This window comes from Salmo salar, chromosome 02, assembly GCF_965601325.2.
Source record: "Salmo salar chromosome 02, fSalSal1, whole genome shotgun sequence".
NCBI classification, from domain to species: Eukaryota; Metazoa; Chordata; class Actinopteri; order Salmoniformes; family Salmonidae; genus Salmo; species Salmo salar.
Window position 1 is genome coordinate 9,600,547 of NC_138292.1, and position 12,841 is coordinate 9,613,387.

The 12,841-nt window shown below is 44.9% G+C and overlaps 1 protein-coding gene across 1 annotated transcript; it reads right to left on the minus strand.

The window, feature by feature from the left end:
* Positions 1 to 167: 167 nt before the first annotated feature.
* On the minus strand, positions 168 to 11,706 carry LOC145859897 (sperm-associated microtubule inner protein 4). The gene is made up of 8 exons (XM_082959617.1): positions 11,056 to 11,706; positions 9,255 to 10,539; positions 8,652 to 8,867; positions 8,158 to 8,229; positions 6,651 to 6,680; positions 2,931 to 3,121; positions 2,681 to 2,769; positions 168 to 497 (listed from the first exon to the last, which is right to left on the minus strand). The coding sequence occupies exons 2-8, from the start codon at positions 9,557 to 9,559 to the stop codon at positions 246 to 248; spliced, it is 1,155 nt and encodes a 384-aa protein (XP_082815743.1). The 5' UTR covers positions 9,560 to 10,539; positions 11,056 to 11,706; the 3' UTR covers positions 168 to 245.
* Positions 11,707 to 12,841: the final 1,135 nt, after the last annotated feature.

A 12,841-nucleotide genomic window follows, 5' to 3' on the forward strand; every position in this document is an offset into this window, starting at 1 on the left:
GGCTAATTGAGTGACTGTAGAAAAACAACAGAAAAACTGCTGATCCACAACCAAATTTCAAAACTTGCACCTTGTGTATTCTACTATTCTGAGTTCCTAAAAAACATGTACAATAATAATTGTTAAATTGATCCGCGGGCCGCAGGTTCCCTGGTCCAACTAGTCTGGAGTATTCCTCCATGTCTCTGGTTGCGTCTCAAATGGCACCCTGTCCCCTATAGAGTACACATCTTTTAACCAGAGCCCTATGGACTACATAGGGAATAGGATGCCTTTTGGGATATAGCCTGTGTGTTCGGGGCTCTGCTCTCTATACCTGTGTAGTGAAGCTGGTAGGAGGTGACCCAGTGGGACTTCTCTACGTTGCGGAGCATGTTGGCTGTTCGTTCAGACAGCGTGACGTCCCAGTCACGCAAGGTGGGGTTGGGAAACACTGTCTTCTGGGACTTAGGGTAGAATACCTGGGTCTGGGCCTCGCCCTTAACTGGCTTGGGGTGCTGAGAGAGAGACAAAGAGAAAGGTGAGACAGGACACAGGTGTCAGGAACAGATGGAGTGTGCATGTGACCTTCTTCCTTAGGTTGTTTCCCAAATGGCACCCTATTCCCTTAAAAGTGCACTACTTTTGAGCAGGGCCCTGGAATAGGGTACCATTAAGGAAAATGGTGCCATTAAGGAATATGGTGCCATTAAGGAATATGGTGCCATTAAGGAATAGGGTGCCATTAAGGAATATGGTGCCATAAAGGAAAAGGGTACCATTAAAACCTCTTAGGGATCCCTTACAGCTAGAATCCCGTTAACGGGATCGATTTGACAACATCCGGTAAATTGCAAAGCACGAAATTCTAAAATACTAAATTCATAATATTAAACATTCATGACGATACAAGTGTCTTACATCATTTAAAAGCTTAACTTCTTGTTAATCCAGCCGCTTTCTCAGACTTCAAAAAGGCTTTACGGCGAAAGCATACCATGCGATTATCTGAGGACAGCGCCCCGCATACAAAAGCATGAAAAACATTTTCCAACCAAACAGATCCATCCCGAAAGTCAGAAATAGCGATAAAATAAATTGCGTACCTTTAAGATCTTCATCTTTTTGCAATCCCAAAGATCTCAGTTACACAATGAATGGTCGTTTTGTTCGATAAAGTCCTTATTTATATCCCAAAAATGTCAGTTTATTTGGCGCGTTTGATTCAGAAATACACCGGTTCCAACTCGCCCAACATGCCTACAAAGGATCTATTAAGTTACCTGTAAACTTGGTCCAAACATTTCAAACAACGTTTCTAATCCAACCTCAGGTACCCTAATATGTAAATAATTGATCAAATTTAAGACGGAATAAACTGTTTCCAATACCGGAGAAAAACAACGAGGAACGCGCTGTCATTTACGCGCACCAAAAGACTAGAGTCCACCTGAGTGACACTTAGAAAGAATACGACTACTTCTTTATTTAAAAAAAAAAACATTGAACAATTTCTAAAGACTGTTGACATCTAGTGGAAGCCATAGAAACTGCAATCTGGATCCTAATAATTATGCTTTCCCATAGAAAAGTATTGGAAAATCCAAACCTAAAAAAAAAAATCCTGGATGGATTGTCCTAGGGGTTTTGCCTGCCAAATCAGTTCTGTTATACTCACAGACATTATTTTAACAGTTTTAGAAACATTAGAGTGTTTTCTATCCAATACTACCATGCATATGCATATCCTAGCCTCTGGGCCTGAGTAACAGGCAGTTTACTTTGGGCACCTCAGTCATCCAAACTTCCGAATACTGCCCCCTAGCTTTAAGAAGTTTTAAGGAATATGGTGCCATTATGGAATATGGTGCCATTAAGGAATGTGGTGCCATTAAGAAATAAGGTGCCATTAAGGAATAGGGTACCATTAAGAAATAGCCTACCATTAAGGAATAGGGTGCCATTAAGGAATAGACTACCATTAAGGAATAGACTGCCATTAAGGAATAGACTACCATTAAGGAATAGACTACCATTAAGGAATAGACTGCCATTAAGGAATAGGCTACCATTAAGGAATAGACTGCCATTAAGGAATAGACTGTCATTAAGGAATAGACTACCATTAAGGAATAGACTACCATTAAGGAATAGACTACCATTAAGGAATAGGGTACCATTAAGGAATAGGGTACCATTAAGGAATAGACTACCATTAAGGAATAGACTGCCATTAAGGAATAGGGTGCCATTAAGGAATAGGGTGCCATTAAGGAATAGGGTGACATTAAGGAATAGACTACCATTAAGGGATAGGCTACCATTAAGGAATAGACTGCCATTAAGGAATAGGGTACCATTAAGGAATAGACTACCATTAAGGAATAGACTGCCATTAAGGAATAGGGTACCATTAAGGAATAGACTACCATTAAGGAATAGACTACCATTAAGGAATAGGGTACCATTTAGAACAAATCCCTAGTCATTCACTTCAGTGAGAACATTCATTTATTGGGCTTCACTGGTCAGATGAGATGAAATATAACATTAAGGATCATATTCTGCCTCCCAAATAGCACTCGATACCCTATGCAGTGCACTCTATGGGGAATAGGGTGCTATTTTGGGACGCACCTGTTTCTGTGTACAGTGAGAGGGAAACCTGGCTTAGCTAAATGACTGTACTATAGCTACTCACATCCAGGAAGCCATGTTGTCCTGGCCATGAGATGGTTTTCTTCCTGGTTGTCATGGGTGCCTCCAGTACCTCATGACGATAAGGACCTCCTGTGATTGAAGACAAGACACTTCATCTGGGAATGAGGCTTGTGCTTGTGTGTGCGACCTTATAAGGGCAAGCACGCAGACACACACACACACATACAGACACGCACAGACACACATGCAGTTTGCACACACATGCACAAACACGCACGCACGCACACCACCTTTTGTCTTTCTCAGCACGGTGACCTCTGGAGCAGAGGACGGGACGAGGGGGTTCAGGGGTCGTAGGGACGCAGCTCTCACGCCTGTGTCGGGGTCGTCTGGTGAGCGGAAAGTTGGGAACAGGGCGAAGCGGGAGATGTTGGCCTGATATGGATGTTCTTTTGGAATCGGAACCTTTATCATTATCTCTCTGTATGGAGGGAGGGCATAGCAGTGAAGGACAGGCATTACAACTGTATCATTATCTCTCTGTATGGAGGGAGGGCATAGCAGTGAAGGAAGGACAGGCATTACAACTGTATCATTATCTCTCTGTATGGAGGGAGGGCATAGCAGTGAAGGAAGGACAGGCATTACAACTGTATCATTATCTCTCTGTATGGAGGGAGGGCATAGCAGTGAAGGAAGGACAGGCATTACAACTGTATCATTATCTCTCTGTATGGAGGGAGGGCATAGCAGTGAAGGAAGGACAGGCATTACAACTGTATCATTATCTCTCTGTATGGAGGGAGGGCATAGCAGTGAAGGAAGGACAGGCATTACAACTGTATCATTATCTCTCTGTATGGAGGGAGGGCATAGCAGTGAAGGAAGGACAGGCATTACAACTGTATCATTATCTCTCTGTATGGAGGGAGGGCATAGCAGTGAAGGAAGGACAGGCGTTACAACTGTATCATTATCTCTCTATATGGAGGGAGGGCATAGCAGTGAAGGAAGGACAGGCGTTACAACTGTATCATTATCTCTCTGTATGGAGGGAGGGCATAGCAGTGAAGGACAGGCATTACAACTGTATCATTATCTCTCTGTATGGAGGGAGGGCATAGCAGTGAAGGAAGGACAGGCATTACAACTGTATCATTATCTCTCTGTATGGAGGGAGGGCATAGCAGTGAAGGAAGGACAGGCATTACAACTGTATCATTATCTCTGTCTGGAGGGAGGGCATAGCAGTGAAGGAAGGACAGGGATTACAACTGTATCATTATCTCTCTGTATGGAGGGAGGGCATAGCAGTGAAGGAAGGACAGGCATTACAACTGTATCATTATCTCTCTGTATGGAGGGAGGGCATAGCAGTGAAGGAAGGACAGGCATTACAACTGTATCATTATCTCTCTGTATGGAGGGAGGGCATAGCAGTGAAGGAAGGACAGGCATTACAACTGTATCATTATCTCTCTGTATGGAGGGAGGGCATAGCAGTGAAGGAAGGACAGGCATTACAACTGTATCATTATCTCTCTGTATGGAGGGAGGGCATAGCAGTGAAGGAAGGACAGGCATTACAACTGTATCATTATCTCTCTGTATGGAGGGAGGGCATAGCAGTGAAGGAAGGACAGGCATTACAACTGTATCATTATCTCTCTGTATGGAGGGAGGGCATAGCAGTGAAGGAAGGACAGGCATTACAACTGTATCATTATCTCTCTGTATGGAGGGAGGGCATAGCAGTGAAGGAAGGACAGGCATTACAACTGTATCATTATCTCTCTGTATGGAGGGAGGGCATAGCAGTGAAGGAAGGACAGGCATTACAACTGTATCATTATCTCTCTGTATGGAGGGAGGGCATAGCAGTGAAGGAAGGACAGGCATTACAACTGTATCATTATCTCTCTGTATGGAGGGAGGGCATAGCAGTGAAGGAAGGACAGGCATTAGAACTGTATCATTATCTCTCTGTATGGAGGGAGGGCATAGCAGTGAAGGAAGGACAGGCATTACAACTGTATCATTATCTCTCTGTATGGAGGGAGGGCATAGCAGTGAAGGAAGGACAGGCGTTACAACTGTATCATTATCTCTCTATATGGAGGGAGGGCATAGCAGTGAAGGAAGGACAGGCGTTACAACTGTATCATTATCTCTCTGTATGGAGGGAGGGCATAGCAGTGAAGGACAGGCATTACAACTGTATCATTATCTCTCTGTATGGAGGGAGGGCATAGCAGTGAAGGAAGGACAGGCATTACAACTGTATCATTATCTCTCTGTATGGAGGGAGGGCATAGCAGTGAAGGAAGGACAGGCATTACAACTGTATCATTATCTCTCTGTCTGGAGGGAGGGCATAGCAGTGAAGGAAGGACAGGCATTACAACTGTATCATTATCTCTCTGTATGGAGGGAGGGCATAGCAGTGAAGGAAGGACAGGCATTACAACTGTATCATTATCTCTCTGTATGGAGAGAGGGCATAGCAGTGAAGGAAGGACAGGCATTACAACTGTATCATTATCTCTCTGTATGGAGGGAGGGCATAGCAGTGAAGGAAGGACAGGCATTACAACTGTATCATTATCTCTCTGTATGGAGGAAGGGCATAGCAGTGAAGGAAGGACAGGCATTACAACTGTATTGAAGCAGTCAGTGTAAAATGATATTAGCACTATAAACTGTGTCCTCCTTTCTCCTCTCTCTGTTGGGAGGGCAGAGCAATAAAGGACATAGAGACAACATTTCATATACAGTAAGCAGTTAGACGGATATTAATCCTATACATTTTGTAATGATCTTACTGTTGAGGGGGAGGGCATAACAATAAAGGAAGCAGAGACCAACTGTATGTAAGTAGTTTCTGTAGAACTGGGGTCTCCAACCCTGTTCCTGGAGAGCCTCCCTCCTGTAGGTTTTAACTCCAACCCTGTTCCTGGAGAGCTACCCTCCTGTAGGTTTTAACTCCAACCCTGTTCCTGGAGAGATACCCTCCTGTAGGTTTTAACTCCAACCCTGTTCCTGGAGAGATACCCTCCTGTAGGTTTTAACTCCAACCCTGTTCCTGGAGAGCTACCCTCCTGTAGGTTTTAACTCCAACCCTGTTCCTGGAGAGCTACCCTCCTGTAGGTTTTAACACCAACCCTGTTCCTGGAGAGATACCCTCCTGTAGGTTTTAACTCCAACCCTGTTCCTGGAGAGCTACCCTCCTGTAAGTTTTAACTCCAACCCTGTTCCTGGAGAGCTACCCTCCTGTAGGTTTTAACTCCAACCCTGTTCCTGGAGAGCTACCCTCCTGTAGGTTTTAACTCCAACCCTGTTCCTGGAGAGCTACCCTCCTGTAGGTTTTAACTCCTATCCTGTTCCTGGAGAGCTACCCTCCTGTAGGTTTTAACTCCTATCCTGTTCCTGGAGAGCTACCCTCCTGTAGGTTTTCACTCCAACCCTGTTCCTGGAGAGCTACCCTCCTGTAGGTTTTAACTCCAACACTGTTCCTGGAGAGCTACCCTCCTGTAGGTTTTAACTCCTATCCTGTTCCTGGAGAATTACCATTGGAGTGAAAACCTACAGGAGGGTAGCTCTCCAGGAACAGAGTTGGAGTGAAAACCTACAGGAGGGTAGTTCTCCAGGAACAGGGTTGGAGTGAAAACCTACAGGAGGGTAGCTCTCCAGGAACAGGGTTGGAGTGAAAACCTACAGGAGGGTAACTCTCCAGGAACAGGGTTGGAGAGCCCTGCTGTAGAAGGATATTACAGTAGTAATGTAACTGTTACTGTAGAAGGAAAATACAGTATTAATGTAACAGTTACTGTAGAAGGATATTACAGTAGTACCGTAACAGCTACTGTGGAAGGATATTCCAGTAGTACTGTAACAGTTACTGTAGAAGGATATTACAGTAATACTGTAACAGTTACTGTAGAATGATATTACAGTAGTACTGTAACAATTGAGAATGAGAAACTGATCTAGATCACAAAATGAGTACTTACGCGATGTTGATGTCTGTTGGTTTTGGTATACTGAAAATAAATGTTTGTAAAATAAGAGGATAATCAATATGAACATTATATTGGTGTAAAACTGATTTCAGCCATAGTCCAGTGATGAACCATAGCAGTTCGTCCCAAATGGCACCCTATTCCCTTTATAGACACCATTCTGTATACTTCTGGCCCTTCTTTGGACACTGTGTTAACAACCCTCCAGACGAGCTTCAATGCCATACAACTCTCCTTCCGTGGCCTCCAACTGCTCTTAAATACAAGTAAAACTAAATGCATGCTCTTCAACCGATCGCTGCCTGCACCCTCCCGCCCGTCCAGCATCACTACTCTATACGGTTCTGACTTACAATATGTGGACAACTACAAATACCTAGGTGTCTGGTTAGACTGTAAACTCTCCTTCCAGACTCACATCAAACATCTCCAATCCAAAGTTAAATCTAGAATTGGCTTCCTATTTTGCAACAAAGCATCCTTTACTCATGCTGCCAAACATACCCTTGTAAAACTGACCATCCTACCGATCCTCGACTTCGGCGATGTCATTTACAAAATAGCCTCCAATACCCTACTCAATAAATTGGATGCAGTCTATCACAGTGCCATCCGTTTTGTCACCAAAGCCCCATATACTACCCACCACTGCGACCTGTACGCTCTCGTTGGCTGGCCCTCGCTTCATACCCGTCGCCAAACCCACTGGCTCCAGGTCATCTACAAGACCCTGCTAGGTAAAGTCCCCCCTTATCTCAGCTCTCTGGTCACCATAGCAGCACCCACCTGTAGCACGCGCTCCAGCAGGTATATCTCTCTGGTCACCCCCAAAGCCAATTCCTCCTTTGGCCGTCTCTCCTTCCAGTTCTCTGCTGCCAATGACTGGAACAAACTACAAAAATCTCTGAAACTGGAAACACTTATCTCCCTCACTAGCTTTAAGCACCAGCTGTCAGAGCAGCTCACAGATTACTGCACCTGTACATTGCCCATCTATAATTTAGCCCAAACAACGACCTCTTCCCCTACTTTATTTATTTATTTATTTTGCTCCTTTGCACCCCACTATTTCTATTTCTACTTTGCACTTTCTTCTACTACAAATCTACCATTCCAGTGTTTAACTTGCTTATTTGTATTTACTTTGCCACCATGGCCTTTTTTTGCCTTTACCTCCCTTATCTCACCTCATTTGATCACATTGTATATAGACTTATTTTTCTACTGTATTATTGACTGTATGTTTGTTTTACTCCATGTGTAACTCTGTGTTGTTGTTTGTGTCAAACTGCTTTGCTTTATCTTGGCCAGGTCGCAATTGTAAATGAGAACTTGTTCTCAACTTGCCTACCTGGTTAAATAAAGGTAAAAAAATATATATAATAATTGTGCACTACTTTTGATCACAACCATATGGGCCCTGGTCAACAATAGTGCACCATATAGGGAATAGGGTGCCATTTGGGACACATAATATAACATGTAAAAGGCAACCTACAGCTGGTCGTTGAGGCGGACGTTACTTTTCTTGGTAGGTGTAAGGTCATAAAACTGTTGAATGGTGATGTTCCTGTGAAGACACACTGGCTTAAAGGAGAAGAACCCTCAGTTGCCTCTCAAATGGCACCCTATTCCCTATAGAGTGCACTACTGGTCAAAAGGAGTGCACAGTGTAGAGAATAGGATGCCATTTGGAACACAACCCAACAAATACAACATACCCTTGGTAGGTGAATGTTGACATTTCAAGGGAGAAATATGGTTAGTACATTTTCAATCAATCCACAATCTCACAATTACTCGAAAGCAAGGACTTTGGCTCACACTTGGAATCGTTTTTAAAAATGTGTATATTATTTTGAGAGAGAATTTTCTGAATGCTACTGAATGCTTGATACTCAGAGGGGTTCAAGTAAATCAGAAGACAAGTTTCCGTCAGCAATCCGTGTACATTGGACCAATAAAAAGTCATGGTCCTAATGCTAATCTTACTCAGGTGGGACGGATCCTCCGTAGCTTAAGTGGCGATGGCCCTTGATGATGGCAGGGGTGTGTTTACCCTTCTGGGAGGAGGAGGAGGACGCCATCTTGTGGCTGGAGTGCTGGCTCAGTCTACGCTGGGTACGACCCGACGGTAACACCGTGCTGCTGCTACTGGGAACTCCGGGAAGTGGTGGAACTCTGCTGCTAGGGCCTCTGGGAAGAGGACTGCAAGAAGACATTTAAACCTGTTGCTGAGGAACAAGTCAAGGTCAAGGGCATCCCTAATGGGACCCTATTCCCTATTTGGACAGGTCAAAAGTAGTGCACTATAAATGGAATAGGATGGCATTTGGGATGCAGACTAGCGTTCCCAACGACACTCCTGTTCAGATGTGACCCGCTAACATTCCCATGTGACATCATTCCTAATATCTCTGACCGTCAAGTCTATGACAGACTAAAGGATTTCTTTCCATCAGCTAAGCTACATGTAGTTCCCATAGTGCACCAAGACATGATGTACAACACAGACAGTACAATAACCAAATATACTGTAGTGCACTGGCAAACAAAATGGAGTCATGCAGGAGGATAAGACTGCTGTTCTCTTACCTGGGCAGAGGTGGAGATTGAGGCTGCTGCTTACACCATGGCTTCCTGCTCTGTACCTGTTTCAGCTCCTTGTTCTGTTTGTACATGTAAGTCTCCTCTTTCAGTCGTTGGAGGAGGGAGAAGTAGTCATCCAGCGACAGCGGGTCTGTCTGGGGCTCAGCGCCAGCGTACGGCCCCCTGGCCTGGTGCAGGCGTTTCAGGAGGGGCAGGGAGGAGGAGGACCTCTGTTTGTGAGACAGGAGTAAAGGACTCCTCCCTGTCTGTCTGTGGTCAGTGGGACGTTGCTGGATCCCTAGGCTGGTCATAGTGACGATAGCGTTGTCAACAACAGTAGGCTAGCGTCCGCAACAGGATCTGGGTTAGTGACACCCTATCCACTGTCTGGGCTGAGCAGCACACAGGCTTGGTCTCTGTGTCTGTGCTCTCAGCAGAACCTGTACCATACAGGAAGATACTACTAATATCACAACATCACAGCTCAGTGAAGTGTCATGGAGTCTCCCCAGTGATAATATCACAGCGTCACAGCTCAGTGAAGTGTCATGGAGTCTCCCCAGTGATAATATCACAGCATCACAGCTCAGTGAAGTGTCATGGAGTCTCCCCAGTGATTATATCACAGCGTCACAGCTCAGTGAAGTGTCATGGAGTCTCCCCAGTGATAATATCACAGCGTCACAGCTCAGTGAAGTGTCATGGAGTCTCCCCAGTGATTATATCACAGCATCACAGCTCAGTGAAGTGTCATGGAGTCTCCCCAGTGATAATATCACAGCATCACAGCTCAGTGAAGTGTCATGGAGTCTCCCCAGTGATTATATCACAGCGTCACAGCTCAGTGAAGTGTCATGGAGTCTCCCCAGTGATAATATCACAGCGTCACAGCTCAGTGAAGTGTCATGGAGTCTCCCCAGTGATAATATCACAGCGTCACAGCTCAGTGAAGTGTCATGGAGTCTCCCCAGTGATTATATCACAGCATCACAGCTCAGTGAAGTGTCATGGAGTCTCCCCAGTGATAATATCACAGCGTCACAGCTCAGTGAAGTGTCATGGAGTCTCCCCAGTGATTATATCACAGCATCACAGCTCAGTGAAGTGTCATGGAGTCTCCCCAGTGATAATATCACAGCGTCACAGCTCAGTGAAGTGTCATGGAGTCTCCCCAGTGATTATATCACAGCGTCACAGCTCAGTGAAGTGTCATGGAGTCTCCCCAGTGATAATATCACAGCATCACAGTGAAGGGAAGCAGCAGAGAGAAGAGTGACCAGCTTCACAAAGCCTGAAACCCAAACAGGTTAGCATGAGGCAGTGTCTGATGACAACAGATAGGTTCAATGACAGAGGTGGGCTCTGGTTACTGCATGGCTACTCATGTTCCTCCATGCACGCACAGACACACACACAGACACACACAGACAGACAGACAGACAGACAGACAGACAGACAGACAGACAGACAGACAGACAGACAGACAGACAGACACACAGAGAGAGAGAGAGAGAGACACACACAGACACACACACAGACCTGTGAACTCATCCAGACCTCATGTCACACTGTATAGCCTTCATTATCCGTGCTTTTATTTATGTAGGCCTACACTCACCTGCATGTGCACATAACATTAGAATGACAGAATAGATACATACATACAGCTAGAATACTACACATTTAATTCGTTCTATTTATGTTATTAAACATTGGCACACGACTGACTGCAGTACTTTGTAATTGTATGTTCGTTTCACATGCAGGCCTATGTGTTGTTTTTCTCCACAAGACATCAAAGACTGACCCAGAATAAATTGCGTCAAAGGGGTAATGTACTTCAGCGCGATGAGGTCTACCGACCTAATGTTCCCAACGGCAACGCCATTGTTAGGTTTAGATCAGAAAGAGCGGTCAGAGTTGCGTGAAGCGAAGGCCTCGCTGTCGCTGAGTTGTTCTTTTCTGTCCGTACAGGTTTGAGGCAGTACATTCATGCGTTGTTGATTACGTCAGAGCATGTCCCCTTCTATTGTGAAATCACAATGGAATCTGAATCAAAGGCGGGATTTCGCGGCGTTGAAAATAATCTCTCCTTTAGCTGTCCATGGTGCTGAATCTATGCGAGGATCGGTTTGTTCCAGAAAACACAAGAACGGCTTTTGTCCAGGAGCAATTGGCCTAGTTTGTGGATCAATTTCTCACAGAATCAAGAATAGAAGTAGGACTTTCTTTGTTTACCTATTTAATAAATTGGTCACTGCCAGGGGTGTTTTATTGATTTGAACCTTGCCAACCTTGTTAAAAGCAGGCGATCTCCCACTCACCGTTTCAATTCACACTGCGTCTATCAATATAAACACCGACCCGCCGTGAAAAACCACACACCTCAAGGCTACAATGCCCTGCCCTTATTCTAGAATCTAGGCAACCGTTCCATCCCCCGCATCCCTCATAATCAATACAATACAAATGGACGTGACGTGGGGGACGTCCAAAATGGCACCCTATAGCCTACATAAAGCACGACGGGCCCAGGTCAAAAGTAGTACACTACATAGGAAATGGGGTGCCATTTTGGACGTAAACATTGAGTGCTTGCCAAGAAGCCTAGGACACGCCTGGTTTACCAGCTGTTTAAAGGAAACATATTCAGCATTAGCTCCTTAATTGGGATTCTCGTGAGACCTTGTCCAAAGGCTCAGCAAAACACAGAGATGTATCACTTCATGCAGCCGACCCAAAACTAAGGAAGCATCCCAAATAGCACCATATGCTCTATTTAGTGCACTTATTTTGGGCCAATAGGCTCCCATAGGGCTCTGGTCAAAAGTAACGCATATACAATATATAGGGAATAGGGTTCCACTTGCCTTGGGACACACCCTCTGACAAATGGCACCATATTGCCAATATAGTGCACTACTATCTATGAACTCTGGTCAAAAGTAGTGCACTATAAAGGGAATAGGGTCCCATTTGGGGCATAGACTAAGTCCAGTGACCAATCAGCCTGATCAGCCTCAACTGAAGAGCTGCTCTGCTCTCTGGATTCCATTTCCTGCTGCTGCATTATACATGTGAAATAGATGCAGAGATTTCTCCAGGCTCTGTCGGCTCTGTCGGCTCTGCTTGGTGTTAATTCCCAGGATATTATAGAGGTGGTTTGATTAGCTCACTACACACTGGTGTCCACATAAACCGTTGCCCGCAGGGCTGAAAACATACCAGTGTTGTGTTATACAGTAGATCTATCTGTGGGTCTACGGGGCGCGCGCGCGTCTGCTGCGCGTCTGTCTGTCTGTCTGTCTGTCTGTCTGTCTGTCTGTCTGTCTGTCTGTCTGTCTGTCTGTCTGTCTGTCTGTCTGTCTGTCTGTCTGTCTGTCTGTCTGTCTGTCTGTCTGTCTGTCTGTAGTTCAGGCCTAATTAGGTATAGACTAGACAACATAGTCTCAGTGTCAACATGGGTTGACATTATGTTGTATGGGAAAACATATAATTATTCTGTATGGGAAGACATACAACTATGCTGTATGGGAAGACATACAACTATGCTGTATGGGAAAACATATAATTATTCTGTATGGGAAGTCATA